Consider the following 25,848-nt stretch of genomic DNA (forward strand, 5'->3'; position numbering starts at 1 on the left):
TTTGTCCATGAATTCTGATGCTACTGAACTGGCAGATCTGGAAAAGCTGGGGCATTTCCATGAAAAAAGGAGATGTCTAATACTCAAAAAAAAAATCTGATCTGTCATAATTGAGGAATAAAGTTATTTCTTACCAGGGAACTAAACACGGGCAGAAGGATAAAGGAACTTTTGAGGAAAAATGTAGTGAATTCCACCCTACCTCTGAAATTCTCACCTAAACCAAATTTTTGTGCTAAAGAGCTTGTCCTTATGAATGTCTATCAGAGTGAACGTTGTGAGGCTACTTGGATGTCTGTGTGCATATGTGTGTACCTCTGTGTGTGTGTGTGTGTGAGATTTTAATAGGATCTGCTTCATGGCCCTCCTATAAGATAAGTAGTTTTCTTAGCAGATCTGGAAATTGTTGTCTAACGCAGGTTACGTATAAGTGTGCTGTCCTTCAATGCTCGCAGATAGCCTGCTTCCCCATTTCTTAGCTTACAGGATACTTGGGAACATGCAGATCCAAGTAAGGTTTCAGAAGCCTACTCAGGAGATTAATATCATTTACAGTTTATACTCTTTTAAAATTATTTGTTGATGATTTGGTTCAAGAATGGGCCAAGTCAGTCCTTCCTCTGTCAGGAACAGATGGAATGAGAAGTAGATTTTGGAAATCTTCTCAAGAGACCAACAGCAGACACATCTGAGTATTGATATCATCTGACATTTTTAATTAAACATGATGGGGTGAGATTTTCAAAAGTATCTAAGGAAATTACGCACCCAACTCCTAATGAATAATTCCAGCTGTAGATGCCTGTTTATGTCAATCTGCTAATTAAAGCACCCACAAACATATCTTACTGCATTAAAAGAACCTGAAAATACCATTCAACTAGAACACCAGAGGCTCAGTAAGAGAAGACCTGAAGTATGTCCTGAGGACGCAGACCGAGGTGCCTCCGATAGTGCTGGTGCAGGCTGTGTCCCCAGCAGGACTTGTTGGCTCCGGCGCAGTGCTGGGGCGTGCAGGGCAGCAACGTCTGGCCCAGCTGGGCTGTGTGCGGCCAGCTCGGAGCATGGCACTGCCTGCCCTGGCACCCATTGGCCTCAATGCCCCGTTCCAGGCTTCTGGGTGAATCCTATGAAAAGTTTTTATTTTTTTTTTATTTTTTAGTAAAGCAACTGGATATTGTTCCCTCTGGGTATGGTGAATGTGTGACTAAGCCTACAGGCACACACACCTATTTCTGCAGAAGAATGAGGAATGAAAATATCCCTCCTTCGGTGTGATACCTTTTGAGAGTTTGACTGGAGCTCTGGCTAGGTCATTCTCTTTCCTCCTCAGGCCTTTATTTCCTTCCAAATTCTTTAAAACACCTCTGTTCTCTTGGGTAGGACTAATTCTTACTTTATATAGCTGTGCCTACAGCCTACAGTATTACCTTTTCTTTCCTATCGACTATCAGAAGCAGAATACATTGCCATTTTCTGCTCTTAATTCTTGCTTTAACTCTTTCTTTTCAGTGACAGCTTCCATACTTGTTCTCTCAGGGGGGAGTTTTAAGTTCTTCAATGAGGTAAATGCTTTGAATTTCATCCCATGAAGAAAGGTCTTAGTTTCTTTGTAGAAGATAATGAAAAATCAGCATTTGTGATGATGGCAAACAGTACCTTCAACAGGTGTCTTTGGCCTGCACGTGTGCTAATATTGGAGACCTCTATGGTATGCATCCCAGGAATAGATACATTGTTATGAGGAATAATTCATAATCTTACTCTTCATTATAGGTACAAGGCCTGAATTCTGATATCACTTCACATGGAAACTATTGGTGTTTCACTCAGGTTTCTCAAGGCAATGAGTGCCCTTTGTGTCTGCCTAGCACAGGGGTTTTCAAAGAATTACACTGTCTTTTAAATGGTGATAAATCCCTGTATTTCAAGAATAGCGTTTACTTAACTTCATTGGCTTCATAGCAAAGCTAAGCAAGTCGAACACGATCTCTCTTGTCATCTTGTTAGCATGCTGTGCACAGGTAAAATCCCGTTTTACTAAGCAATCTAAAGTGCAAAATGCATGTAGAGTAATCTGCAGATGTCCAGAGAAGAACTGCTTCTCTCCAATTCTTAAGCACTTCTACATTTCTTTTTTAAACACCTTATTGATTTTTCTTTCTTAAACAGAAAAGCAGTTGAAAATTAGCACAAGGTACAGTCAGAAAAAAAAAAATAGGGAGATTAGATTTTAAGTGGTGGGTATATATTTCAGGGTAAATAAGAATAAGCAGAATGAAATCCAAGAAAATCGAAAAGATGACAATGACAGACAAAATATGTAACTTCTGTCAATGTTGGAAATTGCCCCACCAGCAGTTATAACTCTTGAATTGAAGAAGTGAGCATGGAAGCCTAAAGGCATTTCAGAAGAAAACTTAGATGAAGATTTAACCCCAGAGTAAAAGAAAGGAAGAAAATAAACATTAGGTCTTGATGAATAAAAAATGAAAATTTTTGGGAAGAAAAAAAGATAAAGCAGGTGAAAAATAATGGTTCCTTTTTACTGTATGTATTTAAGTTTGTGTATATATGCACATGGATATAGCACCACAAAGGGACTATGAATATTTTGTTATATTTTGTTTGGGTTTTTTACTATTGATTTTTTTGATATTTTATTCTGAAAATCAGTTGTAGACAGCTAGATGAGGATCAAAAAACATCTCAGAATTGCTTGGCAATTTTGAGGTTTTTTGTTTTTGTTTTTGTTTTAATCCATAAGAATGAAAAAGAAAGCACATCACCCTTGAAAATGCTGCTGTATTCTGTCTTCCTCGCATTTTAGTTTTGCAAAGAACCAGGAAGAAATATCTGTGAATTGATCACCTTTGTTTCTAGGACGTCTAACTGGGATCCAATCATGATGGTCAACAAAGATAAATTTCCAGACAGACAAAGTGTTTGCCTTGCGTACATGGCAACATCTGCATCAGAGGATTTGTTATTAGGAGATTTTAAGTCAAGTCAATGGTCTTCCATAAGGAACATCACTAGGAAGAATAAATAAAATACACCTTAGGAGTAAAAGATTGCTCTAACATCAATTTGTTTTGTTCTTACAGTTTTACATGAGCTATTCTGTTTTGATAAGACTAGAAGTCTAGCTCAAGACATTTTTTTGTTCTATTATGATCGCATCAGAGGTAATGCTTTCATGGTTTTCTGGACATATTTCTGTGTGTAGGAGCTTCAGTTTCAAATACATTTTATTAATTCCTTTTATCGTATTTTCTAGAGGAATTTGCATGTCTTGAGAAACATGACTAGTTGTTTAGTATTGAGATTTCTCGTTGCCCCTTGTAATACTGGAAACAGTCGCGTTTCAAGCTGCTCTTTCTCTTACACAGGTTTATCCTTATTTTGTACCATAGTTATCATGAGCAATGCTTGTTTAATATTGACAATGGCAAATGCTTAGACTTCAATTACATTTCCATCTTGAGTGGTGTTACTATTTTTAGCTCCTGTGGATTATTTGGACTGAAGAAGCAAAGGAGGTGGCATATTAAGTTGTAAGAATGAACCCTATTGTGCTCCTTTACTCAGTTCCTTTTCTCCTGCACGCTTTCTTGGACTCAATTCCTGCTCTTTGTTCTCCCCCACACCCCTTCTCTTCCTTTGTAAATCCACTTGAATGGAGGAATATTTTCTTTGTAGAACAGGAAACCATTTCCAGATTTAAAGGAGGACAGTCTGGAAAACCCGTGGGAACAATAGTTACTTCAGAAAAGAATCCAGAACCCTCAGTTGTTATTACTACTATATTGTGCCAAGATTAGAATTAAGTATCTTGACTTAATGGGGATTGAGCTCTCAGCTGAAGGCCTGGTCATCTGGTCTCTTATGTCACCTAGATAGCATCACCTGCACTGTTAGCTCCTCAGAGTCTGGGCACCTTTGTTGTCACCACACGTCAAGACAAAACTTTAAAAAGAGATAACCGACCCATTAATAATGTTTATGAAGCCATGATACTGACAAAAACAATAGTAGAAGATTGTATTCAGTACCATATGCTCCCCATTTATGAGAATGGCAGTCTGTTTTTGTGACATTCTTTTAAAGGGAATTATTAATCAGCTAAAAAATCAGCTCTTCCATCTCTTGCATATACATTTGGGTGCTAATCAAGCTGTAGTTATTTTGTGGCCTGTATGAAGCCGTTTATTAACCTCACTCCGTATCGAGCAGGGTACCCTATGACAAGAGCCATCGCCTCAGTTAAGTTGCTCTTTAGCTGAAGGCTAAAGACAATACTCAGAGGAAGTCAGAAATCTCCCGTCTTCTCTGAGGGGTTGTCACGGCAAACAGAGTGGGTTGTTTGTAAGTTTGTGAAGTGGTGCGGAGGAGTTCGCACTGGGTCTGTGGATAAACAAAGACATCCTGTCTCCAGATCTGTTAGTAAGTAGCTTTCAGAAGCACCGAGATCAATTAAAAAATGAACCATTTGTCTGTGTTTAATATAACTTCACAGATTTGAAATAGAGTTGAGCTGAAATACCGTCCTTCTTAGCTGCTTAGAGAACCCTCATAACAGATAAGTGTTGAACACGGCACAGACTTCAGTCAGCTTTGAAGTTTTAAAGCGGATGGTTTCAAGTTTTAAATGTGACCACATGAATCGTTCACCGCCCAATCCCATTTTTCCCTTCCAAGGTTTTTTATGTTTTGTTTTGTTTTTAAAGTTAGGAGCCCTCAGCATGTGCATGCCAGTGTGTTTGAGAGGACGTGTGTATGTATGTGTGCTGTGCTGTCTGCCAGAATAGACTCCCAAGAAAGAGTGCTGCAGAAATCCAGCTGCTTTTCCATTAACAGCCTTGATTTCTGAATGGACTCCAGGAGGATACTTTCTTGAGCTGCCTAGGGATAACTAGCCAATCCAAGCTATTTCCTTGGATATGGTTGGCTGTGTCAGGTTTCGGCCAATGGAGTATAGCCTTCTTCCTATTATCATGTTAATCACCCATTGTTATTTTAACTTGGAAAGCCCTGCCTACATGAAAGCATACTGCCTACAGAATTCATGGAATACGCATATCATCCATGGATGGTGCATTCGTTATTATGGTATTAGAGCATGTTCATTAACCTCCAGCAGGCAAACTTGTTGCCTCTGATGACATGGGAAGTAGTTAAGAAGCTCTTGGCAGCACCTAATTTGTTCTTTCCTCAGCAGGTGCTCGAGGAAATTGGATCCCATGCGCAGAGGGGGTGACAGCAACTCCTCTGTTTAACTCAAAACTTCTGACTTATTACTGCTGTCCTAAAAATGGGATTTGGTACCTAGGTGTGGGGTGGAGGCTGGAAGAAAAAATGACATGCATCTAAAAGTGCACAAAAAATACTTGCAAAATATTTTGCTTAAAAAAAGTTGAGTATGTTGTTCACTGAATTGAGTTTCTCAGTGCTAGTGGCTTGGGATTCTCATCCATCCCTCAGCTAACTGAGCTTGTGGCCAGCACACAGAGATTTCACAGACGTTCTGCTGCCGTCCAGTCTAGCTGTAAGGACAGGGATCGCATGCTTGTGCTCATGCCTGGTGGCTAGTGTTGCAGGAGGAGTTATTCCCTCCGAAGAAGTAGGCACAAAAGGCCTAGTTTTTCTAAATTGCACATTAGACCAAAACACTGTACTCCTGCTTTGGGAAATAAGAGGTTTTATAAGTGTACAAAAGCTTAGCATTAGTGTTTTATTTTTTTCCTAACTTGGATGTTTAACTTGTCAACATGCATTTTAATTTCTACAAATGATTTCATGGATTTTTTCCTGTCATGTTACACGAGTACACACACCACTGTCAATCTGAGTGCAAACCCCGTATTCCCTGTTTGAATAAATGGTTCATGTAATTGCCTCTTCACACTATCTCCTGACTTCTGCAGCTAAGCTCCCTGGTATGACTTTTAGACGGAGAAAATACATAACAGATTTTGCTAGGAAACCATTCTTTTGGTACTGCAGTTTTTCCCAGATTTCTGATGGGAGACCATTACAAAATGTATTTTTTCCTTTTGTCCTTTACTTCCCCAAGTATCTATAGGTGTTTTGCCTGCTGTGTTTTGAGTTTAACTAAAGATGGAATTTTTTGAGAAAGTTGATCTTTCTCTGAAAACAGAGTTACCTTTCAATGTCTTTTATTTCACTCTGCAGGAATTTTTACTGCAATGGGTTAAATGACACAAGCAATCTGATTATGGCTCAAATACTCAACGAGATTTTCCAGTACTATAATTTGAAATTTTTTAAGTTGAAATAAAAAATTCTCCTAAAGCAGGCTGTTAACTAGAGATTGTATTTATGGTGCCAGAAAAACCCAGCCCAACTTGGTGTCTTGTTGGGGATATATGAGCAGGAAAGGCTTCAGTGGAAGATAGTTGAAGCACGTAACATGCTATATTCATGATCACACTTGCCTTATGCTACAGTGCAGTTTTCTCTAATCTCTTTTTGGTTATTAAACAGAAAAAGACCTATCAATGCATCAAGTGCCAGATGACCTTTGAGAATGAGAGAGAGATACAAATCCATGTCGCTAACCATATGATTGGTAAGACATTCTTTAAACTAGGCCACTCATCGGCTGCTTGTTTTTTGCTACTCTTTGAAATTCACTATTCCGATAACTTGTTAATATTCATGCTGTAATTTATTTTTTTTATCTTTCAAGGAAAATGATTTTGATGTAATGATTCTTCACTTCAAAGCTTTTTAAATATGTGGTTATAAAAGTGTTACTGCTGAGCTTTTTTCCTTATCCTTTTGAGTCCTCATGTAGCATTTTCATTTATATTAAAATCAAACTTTTGACAGTATCTTCCATTTGATAGCATAAATTTCTCTCTATCCATGTAAGAAGTACTTGCCAGTTGTCAACCACTTAGGAGCAATTATGTTCCAATTTTGTATGTCATGACATTGAATAGATTTAACTGCTAGCATTTTCCCAGCTAAGCATGGTGAATTCCTGAGGAACATTGTCAAAACAAAACACTTAGAGAGTTACTTCAGTGGGGTTTTTTCTTCCTTTTCCAACACTTCTGGACTTCAGAAAGTTCAACTTTTCAGACATACAAGTATTTTAAAAATCAATGCTTGCTGCCTTCTACTACAGTCCTGTCGCAAGAGTTTGTAGTAAAGTGTTATTGTAATCTGATGGGTTGTATTTCTGCTGCAGCTGTGTGATTGCTTTCCTGATGAATGCAAAGAAATGTTTTTCCTGTCTGTACAGATGTTATAAATATATGTGTTGGCCCAAGAGGTCAGTTTATTTTGATGCATAGACCACAAAGGATTTACTTACACATGCCACTGTAGGCATATGTTGGATGAGATCGTTCAAGGACCCTACAGCACACTCTGTGTGTCTCATATGTTCACACGCAGCATTTATCTCCCATAAGTGTAATAGTTTCCCTTCAACAATTTTACATTTAGGAAACTATTCTCCCATCAATGCATGTATGTAACTCCTATTATCTTTGAAGTGAATTATGCATAAATACCAGAGAGAGAGAAATACAGACTGCCACAGTCTTCGCACCTCCACCCCCAAATGAAAAACATACACGTCAGTCACAGTAATTTTCATCCTAGAGCCAGGCAGGAGTTTGAAGTCAATGTCAAGCAGGTTAAGATCAAGATAGCTAAAAATGTTTGCTTTTGTAGCAGGTGTTAATGTAATCTCTTGTTTGCAAGCCAAAGAGTGAGATCCTTGTTAATTGGACCATAGTGATTTCATACAGCTCACTCCTAGATTTTTTTTTTAAGAAGCCTGAAAGAAGTCCTTAGGCAAGCTTAGCACTTGTTTCAACTTAATTTGTGATCCAGTATCTAATAAATTATTTTTAAATACAAAGGTCATGAAGTGCTGAGTTAAGGTTCTGCTCGATTCAATATGGGAATTCTTTTTCCTTTTGGAAAGATATAATGTCTTCATTTTCCAGTAATTGATGTGTGTTTATTTATGTATATCCCCAAATTACTGCTGTCTGGAATAATACACAGTGATACGTATGATATTACAAGGTTTACTATTTGTGCTATTTGGAAACAACAATGGTAGAAGACATAAGAGGCTGAGAAAAGTGTGATGCTGCTGTTTATGAAAACTATACTTATAGTTTCTTTGAAGCTGTACTTAAGTTGTTATACATATTCAGAAGAAGCTTATACAAATATGAAAGTACATATGGACTCATTTATGTACACCTAGGACATTGCAAATGTCGGGAAATGGTAAGAAAATACATGATTGTTCCATTGTAGGGTCATATCTTTGTGTCTCTTTGCTGAGCTACGGACTGAGAACATTCATTATGTTCAAGTGATCACTTTTTTTTATGGTACAGATTAGGACAAAGTGAAGTATAGAGGCCTTTAATAAGGAGCCAAGCTTCCTCCCACTCTGGGCATCTCAGTTCACAAGGCGCTTGGGCCAGCTCTGATTCAGGACACGACTGCCTCCAAAAAGGTGTTGTCAGTGAGCCTGCAGTTGGTATTTACTCTTTACTGGGGAATACTGAAGGCGAAAGGAGAGACTAGATGTCACCATTCCTCCAGCAATAAATTCTGTGCAGATTTTTGGTGTTAATTTGCATAGTGCTGAGTCAGTAATAGTAAGGAGAGCAATGGATTGCCTCTCAGGCTTGCTCCTGTGCCCTTTGTTCAAAGCCCAAGAGCCTTGATCCATTATAAAGGCCATAGGGGAGACGGGTGCGTGCCTCCTTACCACTCAGGCTGGTTTATTGCTTATGAAATAAGGGGCACAAGAGTTTCCCTTCACTGTGTTAGACCAAGTCTAGCCAGATGGGCAGCGAGAGAAAGAAGCTAATATAGCTCTTTCTGCAGCCCAGGTCTGTGTCACAGGGCTTATTAATGTCATCATTGTCAATTTAAGAACTACAGATGAGTATTTGTTTGTGCTGGGGGGGCACTGAGATCCCATAGTGGACATATGGGTATTTGGGAAGCCGGGGGGGAGCTTGCCCTTGGACTGTGTCTCCTCAGGAGCTTAGGGTTGGGCTCATCTCAATGAACTTGTATCTGTCTAAAATTAAGGTGTCTGGTTTAATATAGTCATTGAGGTGCTGTCTGGGGAAAATGAATGATTGATACCAATCTAAGATAAGAGTTTGAGTAGGATAAGCATTTCCAGGGAGAGATTTTTATCTCTCTTGAATTTGAAGTGAGCCAAGACAATGAAGATAGCCTTGACATGTAATTTTTAGGTAAAAAAACTCTTGGCTTTGATAATCCAAAACCTCTGAGCAGCACTTTCTTCTCATACTTTGAGAAACACAAAATCAATAGTTGAAATATCCTAAGCACTTGCTTAGTTTTATTCTGCTCAAGTGACTGTCAACAAAGGAATCCCTGCTCTGTAGCAGCGACACCTCTTAAGTAGCAGTGTCAGTATTATGATTAAAGAATTCAGTTATTTCTTACATTGTAGTCTTAAAAAGTGCATCCAGTTAAGTTGGCTGTGCCTCCCTCTTCAACCTCTCAGCTCCTCAGTCTGGAATTGGAGGCCCTGCTCATAATTCATGGAGGTAGGGGTTTATTTTTTTCAAAGCAGTATGCAGAGAATTTCCAGTGCTACTCCCACACACCGCTTTGAAAAATTACCCTTCTGCACTCTAGCCCTTCATATCCTGTGCACAAACACAGAGGCATATTGGGTCCTGTGCAGGGTCCCTGGGGAAGGAGCAGGCTGGGTACATCCCCGGAGGAGGTAAATCGTAGATGTTTTGTTTCATTTTACACCGGGGCCTGTAGGAGGGCTTTAAGCAGCAGAACAGACCTCCTCAGCTGTGGTTAGCCAGGAAGGGATCTGTTTAGAAATGTTTTGAGCCGGGGGCAGGTTTGAGGTGGAATTTTTAGAGAGTAGAGGTCTTTGAAACATTGCACTGATTGGGGCTCCTTTGAAACATTTCCATGCCCACAGAAAGGGGATCCCCCTTTGAAACATTTACAGGCATTGGGGAGTCCACCTGGGAGTATATCAAAAACTTTCAGTAGTTCTTGCTGCCTCTGTACTTGCTTACCTCCTGTTGCGTTGACCTGGCAATGTTTAAAGCTTCTCCCCCTTATCTCCCCACCTACCACTGCCTCTGATGTGCAGTCTCTATTAGATGCAGGGGAAGATGGGCGTACGCAGCCTTGGGCTCTACGGGGGGCACTGAGCAGCCATGGCAGCAGCCAGAAGCATGGAAATCTGTCAGTGCAGCTTCTCCCCAGTGTCTGGGGGAGCCATGGAACTTCGGCCACTGCCGAGTCTGCACTGCACATGAGTGGTGGCTGCCCCTGGGAAAGGGCCTGGCGCTCCCCCGTCCTGCAGTGCCAAGGGAGCCCCAGCTCGGAGCCCTGTGCGGGGAACATCAGGATTTTGCCCAGGGTTTTCCTATTGGATATTTACAGCTTTCTTGTTCCCACAGCCAGGCCGTGTGCCCTAATTAATATTTTTCAGAGTGCACGAAATTCCACAGACTCGTTGCTCTCCAAGTGGATCAGGTTGCCTGGTGTGAAGGGAAAGTGCATTTGGATCCGTGCTGGGGCTCTCAGCTGTTTGGGTAAGAGAAGTGGACCTAGCAGTACTTCTCTCTGTCTCAGTTAGGTGGGAGATGTTTTCTATTTAATGTTCAAAAAATGACTGTCCCCACCCTTCTTTGTCCCTTTCTCTAAGAGTCTCCTGGCAAACATGTGCAACAAATTCAGCTGGGGCACAGTTAGTGCTGGAACAGGGAAAATAATGATTCCTGGTCGTGCTCTAGCACTGGGATTGCTGCCGGACCTCCTGCCTCCGGCTCCAGAGGGGCATAAGCGTTTGTGGGCTCACGAGAGGCTGTCTGACTCCTCGGAGCTCAGCAGAGCCTTTCCCCAGTGCCGCTCCTGTCCTTACACGTACCATTGCCAGTGCTCCCAGTCAAAATTCATGTATGAATGCCGTCGAGCAGCAAGGGGGGGAGGGATGGAGGCGCAGGCTGGTAACCTGTTGCAGTATGTGCGATGTGAAGTGTGAGGCTCTGTTTCTGCTTTGAGAGCCACTGGGGACAAAAAGGAGTACTGGAGGGAAAACTTCCAGAAGTCACACTGGAATTGCTCAGTGGTCTGGTTCTTCTGCTGCTGTCTGGATAAATACCTCCCTGTTTGGTGTGATGGGGACAACCACATTAAACACCACGTTTAGAAGAATGGGAAGAGTTTTCTGAGTACTGCCCCTAAGCCCTGGCATACCATACATTGTATGTGGTACAGGACTCCAAGTATCTGAATTACCTTTCTTGCCGTTGGAGATCATGTTTCAAGTTCCAGAAACACTCTGCCGGAATTAAACACAAAGAGGAGGGATAACATCCATCCACAGTTATGTTTCTTTCAGATGCATACAAGTATTCTAAACAAAAAATGACCAAATACACATTTGTTATTTTGTTAACATTTAAAAATAACGTAATATTTTAAAATAACAAGTTTGTTGCTCATAAAAGGCCAAATTGCAATAATAACTACAGAAATAATTTTCTAAAAAGCAGCAATTTAGAAAGCTGGTTTTATGTTCAAAAGAATTAGCAGTTGATGCTAAGCTCAGTCACTGAGATGGAATCAGCACAGTAGTGAAGGTGTTGAGATAGTATCCAAAATCAAACATAAACCAACATATTCCCAGGTATGTTCTTCCTCTTCTGTTTAAAAATTAAAGGAAAGAGTTTCATCTTTTGATTTGGGAACTTACGGTTTTCATAAATAAAAATCTTAACAAAATTGCTAATTTATATACTATGCAAATAAAAATTTGGACTCATTTTGGATCATCTTGGACTCCTGCCTGTCACAGTAGATTCTAAGCGTACGTGCAAGTGAAAATGATGTAGGTAAGGATCATTTTTGCAGAACTGACTTTTATACATGTGGAAGCACTAGCCCTGGGCATCTCTGATGAGGATGTGAAGCATTTCTGCTACTCGGGCCTGATCTTGTGAGGCGCTTTGTTCTTCGTTCTCATTGATTTGGGAGTTGAGGACGTCTAACGTTTCTCAGAATTTCTCTTGTAATAAAACATTTTTTATTTTATATGAAATAAATGTAGTTAATATTCGGAAAAAGGCAGCTTTAATTCTTGTAAAATTCCCATTTTCCTCTGTATTTTGTTTAACACAGTGCTTGAATTCTAATTGATTTAAAGTTTAAGGGTGCCATTTGGTAAATATATTCCCTCCCATTAAGATGCCATCATGACATTGTGTCCCGAGACAAAACTTTAATTCTCGAGGGCAACTCTTCAGACCTAAGCGCTAGTGTTAGTTAAAGCGTATACGTGGTAGCAATGATGATGACATTGTAAAACACTATCTTGGTAATAGCTTTCAGGCATTAAGGCAAATAAAAATGTGCCAGATTGTTTTTGAAGCATTAGATGCAAATTATCAACAGGAACATATTTCTGGACTCAACAGCTGAACGTGTGAATTAATTATGGACACATTAGGAACTCAAAAATATTTTTTTAACTTTGATGTTTGTAAAGCATATTCCAAGTAATTGCTCTTTTAATGCAGAAATGAAGGTACAACCTTCATATATTTACTCAGTGCTTGCTTCAATATCCAATTCTGTGTAGACTTACTTTAATTAACAACATGTACTAGACTTTCATTTTGCAGTAGCTGGCCAAAGTGAAAGAGTACTTTTAGGGAAAAATAGCTAAGTGTACTTATCTTAACAGATGAACAACATACGTGATGTTTCCACATGCACATGAGAGCCTCAGTCTCACTGCATGCGAGTGCCACGGGCTGGCAGGAGTCCTGCTGGTGCTGCTGCAGGAGACTTCGCCCGAGTGGAGCTTGCGGCTGGCTCGGGCTCTTGAGCAGAGGGATTTGCTTATGCCAGTAGGTCCTTGTGTTGTTTTGTCTAAGTCTAAGCCCTGGGTTTCTATTTTTTGTGTTAATTATTTTTAGCATGAAGCATTTATGCAAGTAGTTAAATAACATTGTAATGAGTATAGTGTATAAAAGGCTAGAAATGTTTCGTTTCAAAAGCCACACTTCTTAACAGTGTAAAACACTGAAAGCCAAATTGCCATTGCTAACAGATAGCAGCAGTTCCCTTTACTTTATAAATAATATTGGTCCTTAATATAATCTATTACTTAATTGGGTTCTTACTTTGAAACTGGTTTCATAACATTACATTTTTACTGTCCCTTCCTTTCTAAGGCTGGAAAATTCATTACCCAAAATCTTAATAATTTTATCTAGTCATACTGTGCAGATGTGGCCTCCTGCAATTGTTATCTATGCATATTTGTTCATACAAATTACTCTGTTTCAAGAGAATGTATTTTGGTTTGCTTGTTTATCTAGCAGGAAGGAAATAGCATTTCCCTTAATGTATTCATTCATATATTCCTTTTGCATTTTTCATTTCATTTACAACCTGGTAATAGTAGTTCAGTTTTCACTGACATTTTTATAGCTGCTATGACAACATTCCTGTTTTGCATGATACATGCATAATCGGCTATGATCACAGTTTTACATTGCTTTCATTCTTTCTTAACAGTGTTAAGATTCCTTACAGCCTCCAAACTCAATTTTCATATGCAGTTGTGATTACACCTGTTTAAACATTTTCCTGGTAGTTTCATATTTATTCATAGAGGGAGCAGTTGATAAAACACCTTTTCTGCAATCAGTCTGAGTTTTAAGTGTGATGTTTCTTCAAAGTTATCATTAGCAAACACCTCAATCTATTCCCAGCCTTTCAACATCAGTTAGGCAGTGTGGCAAAAAAACCCACTATTTTTCAGTAAACTTTTCCCTGTGTAGCAGTGATTTCTCTGAATGTGTAACTTGTTCTTCGTTTTTGTCAATGCTATTAACCTTGAAAACTGTTACACCTGTGTATTTAAGAGTCTGCAGAGATGCTTTCTGCCTGTTTCTTAGATATTTCTTATGCGTGTGGCCATGTATCTCTAAGTTCACAAACCAATTTCTTAGCCTCTCTTTGCTAATCTTGAATCTGGAAAAGAAAGCAAGGCCTCACAATATGGGATTTGGGTTCTCCCTGCAGATGGCTAAATGACTCTACTCCTTCCCAGTGGAGAGGTCAGCACCCCTCTGTGTCCTACTTTCAGGAAAAAAACACTAGAATATTTCTTGGGGCTGGAGGAGGGAACAAACTCTCCATCATTTCTAGATGTAGCCTTCAGACTTCAATGTGTGAATTGTGGGACTAATGCCTGTATCAGTTCTGTCCTAAACTCTAGATGTTGTTGGGAGTTTATTAATAGATAATGGTTTTATCTGGAGAAAGTAGATGTTACCCGCATTTCTTCTTTATTTGCCAAACAAATGTATGGGTTTGGAAGTACCAGGTACCAGTACTACCTTTTGTGAGTGACGGAAAGCTTTGTGCCTTTTTGCGAGAGATAGCTGAAATATGAAAAGTGACTAAGGAACAAAGGAATGAATGTTTAGTGAAGCTGGAAAAACCCATATTGGGTTAGTTAAGAATCAGCTTAGGCAGTTATAAAATACTCTTTTTACCTCTTTGGGGAAATCTAGACAAGGTTCCAGACTGTTTCCAGTCATAGAAAAATGAGAAAAGAAAGTATATAATATTAGTAAACTGTAATTAAGTTCCTTTTCTACTAATACAATTCTGGATTTCACTCTCTCTGAATATCTGGTTCAATATTCAGCACTTCTGAGCATCGGACCTAGAATGTTTGTTTTTCTTCTTCTTTTTATTATGGAACAAGCCTCTGGTTTTGAATCAGTAAGGGTACTAGCATACATATGCTGAATCGTAACTCTAGTTATCAGAGAAAAATGGTTCCTCTATATGTTAAAGGTCCAAATTTGTTCCTCCTGTTACTTGGTTGACTTAAAAGAGAAACAGTTGGCCCGTTGCCTTTAATTATGGTTCAAATTAAATGGCATCCTTAACCTTGGGGAAGATCTGGTCTGGTTTCCTAGAACAAGAGATTACCAACTGACATAGCCCTTAAAAAAAAAATTATTTCTGTTTTGTCATAGCTGGCAAGCAAGTCAAATCAAACACAGCCTTCCCTGTATGCTCCGCCTGTTTGGGATACTGGCACCTTTTTTATTTTTCATTTGTGGAGGAAAACTTTTCTACCCTAAGGTTCCTTACAAGTGATCCCCATGAAGGAAGCTCATGTAAATTATTCAAATGTTTTTACTTTTTTCCAGTGTTTCAAGGCTCCCTGCACAGATAAAGTCTTTGCACAAATAGTGTCACTTGCACCATATATGCTTGCTTGCTTGTGTAGCAAATTTTTGTCACAAACTTCTTTTCATTCGATTTATTGGTAATTTTTGACTGCTTTGGGCCTTTGTAAGAATCAGAAGGTTTTAAGTGAATATTTTGACTTGCCAGATTCATTGTGTGCCATTTTAAAAATTAAATTTCTTTAATTAAAAAATAAACCCCATATATTCTTGTGACAGCCAATAACCACTGTGTGATTGCATAGTAAGCTTGAGGAAGAAGACTTCGGGTTGTCCCTGTCAGACTTCCCTGCAAGTAATGTCAAGCTTAAAAGAACTGGCAAATCATGATTTTACAAATGAAAAAACCTTTTTGTCCTTCTATAACTGAAAAAACCCAAAGAAACCATGCGTATAAATACCATGGTCTTCAGAAGACAGAGCTCCATAGCAGACCAAAACACCTCAGGGGTCATGGTGTTTTCCATAGTCATCTTTTTCACCAGTATGCTCTCTCCTGTCTCTTCTCTGCTTTGTGTTTTGTGGTTTGTCCTGGTGGCACAAACCCAGGGCCGGATGGGTAAATGAGGCGCTCACCCCATGGGGAAGAGTTCAGGTTTTTTAACTCCTGCTTCCTGTGGGAACAGGCCAAAACCAATTTGATCTGTTGTTTCCTTCTTTTGCACCTCCTGAATTGGTGGAGGAGAAGACTACAAAAAATGGCATTGCAGGTAGGAAGTACACAGCGCAATTCTGATGCATGTAAATTGCTACTGTAGTCCATCACAGCCTACCTGAGATTTAATCCTGCCTTCAGATGCACATTATCCGTTGTCTGGTGGACAGTCAAGGGCCTTAAAAAATAACCAAATCTTTTGAACTTTGTATGTGTAACTGTGAAGAGTTTAGATTTTATGATGACTGTATCTTATTCTATGTTGACAGGCAAGTTTTTAGTGTGGTTCAGACTAGGCAGAACCATTGGTTTTAGGTTTTGCTCCACGTAGAGTTTGCGTGTTTTAAAGGATCAACATCAACTAGCACCACTGGTATGTCCTCTGCTGTTACGTTTTGCATGCATCAGCTGTCACGTATTATTGAGGTATGGACAAATATTTCTTAAACCCCATGACTGTGAGTTATATCCAGGAATAAATATTGGCAACAAAAGTTAAATGATGAAACCTCATGCAATGAACAGTAACTGTTTCAAGCTGGGCCAGATATAGACAACTAAAGTTGAAGGAAAAAAAGTATTCCAGTGACATTTTCTCCTTTTTTAACTTTCTAGTTAAGAATTTCCCATTTTTTTCCGACTTTCTTAAAAAAAAAAAAAAGATATAGCAGCTTTTGACCTTTTGATTCAGTATTTATTCTTAAAATCTAGGATTTGAGGGGAGGGGGAGGAAAATAAAACAACTCTCCCTACCTCTTTGAAATCTTTTAAAACTATTAATAGCTATGCCGCCACTTAGAGAAGAACATCAATGGAGAGAATTTCCTTTGGAGGCTAATTCTAATGTGCCAGAAACGGAAATCAACCATGTCTATGTTAAACCTGAATGATGAACTTTCAAGAAATGGGGAATTTAAATTATGAGATGTTAGTTGCTTGGTTAGTTCACTTTATATTGCATTTGAAAATCTAAAGGGAGAATGTTAGGTTTTTTAATGTAAGCCTTTTTAAGTTCTATATCCTTTGACTCAGTTCAACAAAGAAAAATGTAAAAAATACAATGAAAAAGCAATCTATAACTTTTTTTTTGTATGTGTGTAATTACAATAATTCAAAAATAATGGCCTGAAATTTAAGTCTATAGTAGTTTTAAAATTTTCTTTTGTCTCTTGAAAAAAAAGGAAGCATAGTGTACTACCCCATAGTTATACAGAAATCCAATGCTACAAGAATACTTAAGGTATCTGAAAAATTAAATACGTTATCAGAACATTATTAAAAGGAAAGGGAGGTTCTTTTCATGTTCTCACTGAAACTTGTAAGGATTTTTTTTGATGTGTTAACAGTGTGAACATCCACTATCAGGGCATCTAAGCCCAGGATACCCATCATACACTTTGATTGTGGGAGATTTCCATGCATAAGCCTTCAGCTTTGGGTGCCAAAGCGTCCATGTAGAGTTGATGTGGGGAAAACTCGCTATGTATTTTCTGAACAGCCTGTTTTGAAACAGAAATGTGCAGTTGCTTTTAAATGCTTCATTGCCAAGCAGCTCAAGATGGTGAAGGTTAGCAGTTCTGGAGTTCAGCGCAGACTTTTCTTGTAAACTATTAACTACTGAGTGGTTTGTGTTTTGTGCACTAGTAATCCCTGCAATCTAATCATTGGTCTGCAATTTTAAAGAAAATTGACATTTTTCATGCAGGCTAGGAGGCCAGATTTCAAGTAACACAAAGGTGTTGATCTGTTACCTCTAGAACTATGACTTAATACACTATTATTACTACCTGAAAATATTGGGGTTTGTTTTTCCTTTCAGTGGAAATACTATTAGACCATAAGTGTACAAGGTGTAATTATATCTATCTTGCATCTCTATTCTTGTTTGAACATGACTTACTAGGTAAAGAACTCTAGAGACCCAAAATACTTATATTAAATGGCCTAGTCAAAGAGTTTTCCCATTTTCCTAAGGCTTAAACCAGGGAAGTGGCTGCCATTTGCAGGCTAGCAATACAGTAAAAGCACATCATTGTACACAACATTTTATTTGGACAGCTGTATGAAAATGGCAACACACTGTGAAATCCATTAACAGCAAAACATGTTAAATTCAGCAAAATGCATCTCATATGGAACACTGAATAAGAAATTATAGTCTGAGTTTTACTAGTTGGTTATCAGAGTCTGTCTTGAATGAAGAAAATTGAATTTTTTCCATGTGTCTGCCTATAATAACAGTGGACGCTGTACAGTGGGTTTTGAAACTAGCGTGCACCTGTAAATTCTTGCCCCACAGACTTTTCGGCAAAGTTTTTGCAAATCTAATCTTAATGTTGACTTCATGTGAGCCTGAGAGGACAGGTCTCACTCACGCAAGTAGTTCTTACTGGCATGTCAGGTCCCACTTGCGCTCACTAGCATTACTTGATTCAGAAACGTTTGGAGCGGAAAGTTTTAGGGAATGGAAGAGAAAGAGCTGAAACTGGGAATAGATGGATCCTTCTCCCTTTGTCTCCCTGCCACTGCCAGGAGCAGTCTTGACAGCCAAGAGCAGGTCCTTTGACTTGAGTGGGATTTCCATGGGTGGATTCTGCTGTGTAAGTAGTAAGACTTTTTGAGGTTTATCAAACAGCATTTAAAAATTAAAAAAACCTCTTGCAAAGTATTTTGCATTTCCAGTGGTCGTGCTGTTTAACTATGAGATGATGCTTGTGAAGATAGGATGCCATTAAGTATTCTGGTAGAGAAAGAAAAAACGAGTTTACTCTTGCCTGGTAGAAAATGGAACAGCCATGTTAACTTTAGCTCTAATCATGAGATTAAAAGTCTAATGGGGAATAATATAATTTTCAGTCTTCAAAGCCAGCATCAATGACCTTTGGACAGTTTTAACTTCAACAGTCTAATGATTTGTTTTCTAGAAGATGCAAAAACCAGTCTTTTCCTTGACAAGGAAATGAAAAGTGGATGGATAAAGGCAAGCGCGAGTAGCCATACGCTGGAGCAGACTACACGACTTTTAGTCATATTTGGTACAACTCATGAGAGGTTGTTTCCAGGCTTTACTGTGTGAGCCACTGGCTGCTCTGGAGGGAAAAAATAAACCCAAGGAAGAGCTGTGGGGCTGGGGGACAGCGCAGGGGCATCCCCGCTCCTCCACCCAGCTGGCCCTTGGCAGCGGCGACTCTCGGCAGCGGGGCTGAGTGTGCGCGCCGCTCGCCCTGAGCTGGTTTGCTGTCGTTCGGGGCTTGTTTCCTGTGTAAGAGCACTGGAATTTCTTGTTTCAGTTCCTGTTTGCCGCGATCGCGAGCTCAGGCTGTTGCTCTTTTGCCAAGCTGGCAGCGTGCGGGGCTGACTTCCTGCGCAGGGGATGTAAAAGCGATTCTCTGATTCTTCCTCTGCAGCCATTGGGAGATAAAAGCCAGGACATTGGGGACTGAAAGAGGGAGCCAAATTATATTTATAATATTAAAGTGAGTGCGTTTGTGGTTTTGCCATTCTCCAGGGTTTCTCATAAGTAGAAAAACATGAATTAGCATTTTCCATTTCCATATATTGACTGGAAAAATAGCCTGCTCTCAATTAAGACCTATAGCTTTTGGGATGTATGCAACAATTTTATAAAATATTTACAGCAAAATTTGCATTTTACATGGTATTACAGTTTTTCTTGTGTTTAGTAGAAAGGACTTAGGCCTAAGAGAGAAAATCCATCCAGAGTACCAAAAGAGAAACCAATCTAAAATTAGATTGTTAGTATTCGCAACAAGGAATGTCCAGTGCTGACTGCTACCTTCAGCGCTTACCGAAGGTCACTTTCCCCCCCAGCTATTTGTTACAGCCGCTGTAAGGACAGTGCTCCCTGTGCAGAGCTATCGCTATCCCTTTAAAACTGCCTTTGGAAGCGATCGGAGCTTTGTGCTAGACAGATAAGTAGAACATTTTTTACCAAATGTAAATGCGCACTGTAAAGAACATAGCTATTTCCTGGATAATTTGCAGTTGTATATTTTATGTTAATTTCACCGAAAATATTGCACCCCTGCCAGGTTTAGTAGAGGCTCACTGTGATATGAATAATTTCTAGCGAATCATTTTTTTTTCTTCATTTAAGATTTGGCACCTTTTTAAGATTTTAATAATAGCAACAAGGAGGAAGATTTAGAACAAGTGAAACATTAGAGCCAAAGAAATTCACATTGAGAGCTAATGTAAAATAGCAAGAATAATTACATGGAAAACAGTTTCCACAGATGTTTTTCCTTGTAATGTAATAACTATTTACTAAACTGTTTATTTTAGGCCCTTGGTTTACAATAAAATATTTATACATGCTCTGCTGTAATAAAAAAATATTGACAAAATACTATAGAGATTTTTAAAAGACAATTAGTATTTTCCTGTCTGGAAGGTGAACACAAGAGAAGCAGCACCAGCCCTTGCCACGCTGGCTGGGAGGAGATGTGGGGTGAACAGCAGCATCCCTTTTGGGTTTGTCAGTGTTCGACTCGGCTAACAGAGACGCTCCGGACTTGTGGCAAACCAGAGAGTAGCTTACTGAGGAACATGAAAGCTAACGCTCTAAAGACTGTGGAAACACGCTTTTCCACGTCATTTCAGTAAGAAAAACTTTATTGAATTCCTGAAATATTATACAATAAAGCTGTGTCTTGTCTAAACAAAACGTGCCTGATTTAGGAGCAGGTTTAAAGTTCAAGATGCCCAAATCCTGAATCTTGTTCTTAAAAACCTGTGTGGTATGGTGTCTTCTCTGAAGTACCGCCTGTGGCATCTTCAAAGCTGTTGCTTTATCTTGGCAGAGCCACGTCTGTCATACACCTAATTCATAAAGTTACTCACGTGCCCATAGAGCATGTACGCTGTGTCACACAGGGGACATCTGCACCTATGCAGATATAGTGGTATCTTAGGGTACTGAAATAATAAATTCAGCAATATTGAAAGGTTTACAGATTCTACTTTTCACACATAATCTTAAAACGTCTATTCTTCTATTCATGAATATATAGAAGAAACTTTATTTTCAGGAGTCTATGGCCTTACATTTTAAAATCTTGAACACAGGGTAGGATCCCATAAGGAATTTTAGTTCCTCTGCCTGCCATTTCATAATGAAGAATTTTATCTTTTTTCTTCAGAAGTTATTCTACATCTTTTAGTTAACATCAGACTGCTGGCACACAGCAGCTTTAAAAAGAGGCCTCCAGGACAAAAGAGAAGATACCTGTGATTTCGTGGATACAGGCCCCGCTGTCTGTTTGCATTTGAGCACCACGAACACGTTAGAGGAAGCTGAAGTCTAAACTCTGAGTAAAGACTGCATGGCTGGATCTGAACACTCAACGTTTGGAAAGTAGGAAGGTTTCAATATCTAGATCTGAGTCCATATTTAGCAGTTCAGGCTCTACTTTCAAGTAGACAATTCCCTTGAGTTCCCATGCTAGCAAGTTGTGAGCTTTATCATCGCAGAAGAAACAGGGTAGCTGCCTTGTGAAATTATTTGAAAAATGAATTTAAAATGTATCTATGAACCTCTTTACTTGGTGAAACTCAACCTGTTTAGAAATCAGTGGTGTGACTGACTACACAGATTTTTGTCGTGCTGGGTTATAACATGCACAAAAAAAAAAGAACAGGGCAGAGCAGAAAACGGCAAGCATGAGAACTAAAACTGAACAAAAGAGGGAGCTAAAAAATCTAAAATGTGCAGTTTTAAGGCAGAATAATCATGGTTACCAGATGCCTTTTGTTGTAAACAGACGTTTTTCCATGGTTGACTCTGACATAGAGGCCAATGCACGCGAGAGGATTTTGAGCCTTGTACCGTGCCATGTGAAACCACCGTGTCCCTTTCCCGTGGTTTGCCCTTGTGGAATCTGGCCACAACAGCTTTTTGATAATTAGTCATTGACTTTTCCTATGAAAGTCTGGATAATTTAACATCAAACTTACAATAAGAAAATAGATGGTGTAATATGTGCAATATTTTCTGTAAATGAAACCAGAGTTGGGTTCTTAGCTTTTAGCCCTTCGCTACCTTCCTGCCTGTGAAACATTGATACATTGCAGAGCGCTGCCAGGTTGTGTAATTATTTCACTTTTGAGTCATCGGTGGAGGCCAAGGCTAGCATTAAGGAAAACAAAGGAATTTGTGCTTGGAAGTCAGCATTGCTCTGTACACACAATTTTTTTTTTTTTTTTTCTCAAGGACTGTGTTATTGTGTAAGCTAATGATTTTGTTTTTAAGTTATATTCTCAGGGGCATGGACATCCAGAATAATCGAGGACGTACTTTTAATACCGATCCTGTGCAATGTTAGGTCTCTGGTGGAAAAATTGGACCGATTGCAGGGCCTGAGGCTTGGATTAACCCCTACTTGAAAGAACTGTTGATTTCCTGGTGCTGAATATATTTGTAAATTGATATATGTTATCTACATGTAAATTAAGTTGAAGTAAATTAGCCAGTTCCCTTCTCTCGTGCCTTTTAAAGGGCTACTTAGTGTTTATCATAGTAGAAGCCATTATTTCTGTTAGTAATTTTGAAAACTAAGTACATTTGCCATGGTTCTGCCCTTCGTTGGCTGAGCCCAGCTCACCTGTTCAGCCCTCCCTGCTTCCCCAGCTCCTGGCCTGGCAGCAGGCAGGTGGGTGGGGGCTTCCTCTCTTCTCCCCAGGGAAGCTCAGCTCACAGCTTTGCCTCCAGCCGAAATCAGATGTCTCTTTGGCCAAAACGGGAGTCCTGCATGGGTATGTAATGCAGAAACATTGGATGTAATATCTCCTGTATGGGTCTGAGAGGAAAGAAGGGCATGTTTTGCACTTCTGAATTGGGTTTTTTTTGTCTATGGATTTCCCACTTCAATTGGGCAATGTTATAAGTACTTCTGTGTGGAAAAGTAGTGCATTAAGAGAGGTAAATAAAGAAGCAGAGGAAGAAAGCACATGTAGAGCAAGACTGTGGAAGGAGTTCTTTTTCCTCTTTGGAAAATACATGTGGTATTAGTTACAACACAAACCTTTTCAAACATTCTCCAAAAACATTTACCTAGTATTCCTACCATACCACTGCACGTAATGAAACAACTGGCAAAGTGCATTATTTTAATAAAGCATTGGCTGTTAGTGTCTGTCATTCAGGATCAGGAAAGGAGTTCAGATGAACAGATATTACTGAAGAATCTGTCTCAAATTTTCCCTTGGAACTGCACTTCTAGGGTTTTTAAAGGTTTATGTATTTAACAGTACAAATCTTCATTTTAGCTTTTCGTTTGCTGCTCAGGATTTTTATTAATTTTGCGGCGTTCGTTTCAGTTGATCCAGCCCTTTATATCATTTCCAGCTTGAAATATTAGTTCAGAGATAAGCTTTGCTATTAAATGCTGAATCTTGAACACTTGTCTTATTTGGTAAGAATTACCTCTGAGAAGTAGGCAAAGAGAAGTTGACTGCTGTGGTTTTAAAGCAGCTGTAACTGGAGTAGCCCAAGTACTAGTTTGCAAAGGTTGGCATCCCTTCAGTTTGCCATCACAGCAGCTGGACTTCATTAAGTGCTGGTGTTAATTACTGGGAGAGCATTGGTTCAGTATGCATGCAGCAGCACTTGGGGTGACACACAAAATAGGAAAAGAGTCACCTTGAAATAGAAGCTTTTTTTTTTTTTAAAAAAAAAGCAGGGTTTCCACTAATTTTGTAACTGCATTTAGTTCAAGCTGATGCTGAAAACAGTGAAATAACTGCCCCGTAATAAAGGAAGATGTTAATGTCATATTTTCTATGTGTGTGGCATGAAAGAGAGAAAATTCTGTACTCTCCAGAGTTTTTCAAGCCATGTACAGTATGGTTTGAGGAGGAATTATTAATAGTTTCTTATACTGTAAATAGTATTCTATGGAGAAAACCTGTTAAGGGCTTGTATCTGAGGGAGAGTGTTTAGGGGATGAATGTCATGGAGAATAACATAAAACATGTGGCAGCATAAAACAAGTACTGCTTGGAAATGTTGTGTCCTAAAGCTGATGACATTCAGACAAAGTGGGCCAAGTCCTGCTCTGGTGTAAGCAGCTACTGGAGCACCCAGCCCAGTACCTCACCACCTGCTTAAGCGAAAGCTAATTTTTATTCTTGTCTTTTGCCTGGCAATTGTCTGGATGCAGGAGCTGGGGGCCCGGGCTGGAAGGGGTGTGTGTGCGACGACGTTGGAGGAGAATTAGGTTATTACATTTCCTCCTTAATTCTTCATCAGGGCTGCTGCTTGTATTTTCTACAGAAAAATCAATGCATTCTGATTCTGTAATTTCCCATGGTGCCTCGCCGGGCGCGCGGCGTGCCGTGGGAGGTGACATATCCGGTCATGGCAGCTTGAACTCTTTTTTCCAGTGAAAGAATTCATTGGAATTTCACAACCTTTGCATGCTTTTGTGAAAACACTCATTTGTGTTTGCGCCAACCTGCTAATGGCGGATGCCGGGGCTTGCGAATCCCACCTACATTTGGTGCTCGTTATGGCATGGAATGTGCCGTTAATAATGCATCTGTGAAACTCAGCTGCGAGGGAGCCAAGTAATTATCCCACCGTAGCGTTCCCTGCTTCAGTGTCATCGCAACTGGGGCTTCATTAAAAGTCCTAACAGTAGAGATGTTGTGTGGTGCAGCCTGTATATATATTTTTTCATTTAAATTATCAGCAATGCCATGGCTCAGAGGTAATTTGACTTTTTGAAACCGTGGAGCCCCTGTGAATTTCCTTCCTCCTCTCCCTCTCGCTGCCGCACCAGCTGATCAGCCCCAGAAGAACAAAAGGTTTATCTGAAGCTATGAAGCATATATTCACCAGCTTCTGGCGTCTAGATAAAAAAAAAATAAAAAAAAATCAAAGTACTCCGTTGAACATGTTAATACTGAGCAAAATGCACACAGCCAGACACTAAACCTTTACAGGGATTTAGGCATTTGAAAAGTGATACTCTGATCAGGTCTTGACTTGGTTTCCTTAGCATAAAGTAAAGCAGAACCATAAAACAATATAGGTTTTTAAATAAATGGAAAGCTTAACATTTTCCTCCTCTTTGTTTTATTTCTTTGTCTGGTTTCTGTCAGTCGGGCAGTAACAAAATCTTGGGCAAAGGTATGCTATAATGAAAGTATTTTCCCTTTTTAATATCATATCCTTCCAACAGAAAATATAGTATGAACGTCTGGCATAAAAATAAACAGGCATGAAGAACAAAAGCATCTGTGACTCTTTACAGGTCTCTGAGGGAGTTTGGGATGCTTCTAAACGTTATTAATCTGGTAACTTATTCCTCCTTGTAGTTGCTGGTTTTTGTTTGTTTTGTTGTTTGGTTTTTTTTACTGCTATTGGCTTCCTATTTTACCATCCTGCTCGTTGGGAGGTTGGGGTGTAATGAGAGCCCTGCCAGCAGCAAGCAGGACACTTTGCAATGGTCAGAGCGATTGCAGAGTTAGTCTGGGCTTGTCCCCACCAGCCTGATGTTGCTGGGAGAGGTGCAGCCCTGCAGTCCTGTGGCCCATGGGCAGCACTGGACCCCACGCGGGAGCGTTGCAGGGAAGGGAGAGGAGCTCCCATTGCACTCAGTTGCTTGTGTGTGGCAAGAGAGACAGGGTCAGGGGCTGTGCCTGCAGAGCCATCCTCTTGGAAATTGGCTGGATCTGTAAGTCAGTGCTGTGCTGGAGGTGTTGCTCCGTAGTGGAGACTTTTCACCAAAGCCTTTCCAGGACAACTCCTCGCCTGGCTGGCGGTGCTCCTTCTGGGAAGCCCAGGCTATGCTGCCTTGCTTTTTTGATACAGAAGGTCTTTAATGGTGGGGGAGCTGTGCGCTCCCCATTGGGGGATCTGAGTTCTTGCAA

General features: G+C 39.7%; 1 protein-coding gene across 1 annotated transcript in view; it reads left to right on the forward strand.

The window, feature by feature from the left end:
• Positions 1 to 25,848, forward strand: part of ZNF423 (zinc finger protein 423) — a 164,706-nt gene that overhangs the window by 67,850 nt on the left and 71,008 nt on the right. Inside the window, exon 4 of the mRNA XM_086621013.1 lies at positions 6,508 to 6,592. Within this exon, the coding sequence (XP_086477139.1) occupies positions 6,508 to 6,592 (85 nt within the window). The remainder of the gene's footprint in view (positions 1 to 6,507; positions 6,593 to 25,848) is intronic.

Source organism: Tauraco erythrolophus, chromosome 15, assembly GCF_009769465.1.
Source record: "Tauraco erythrolophus isolate bTauEry1 chromosome 15, bTauEry1.pri, whole genome shotgun sequence".
NCBI classification, from domain to species: domain Eukaryota; kingdom Metazoa; phylum Chordata; class Aves; order Musophagiformes; family Musophagidae; genus Tauraco; species Tauraco erythrolophus.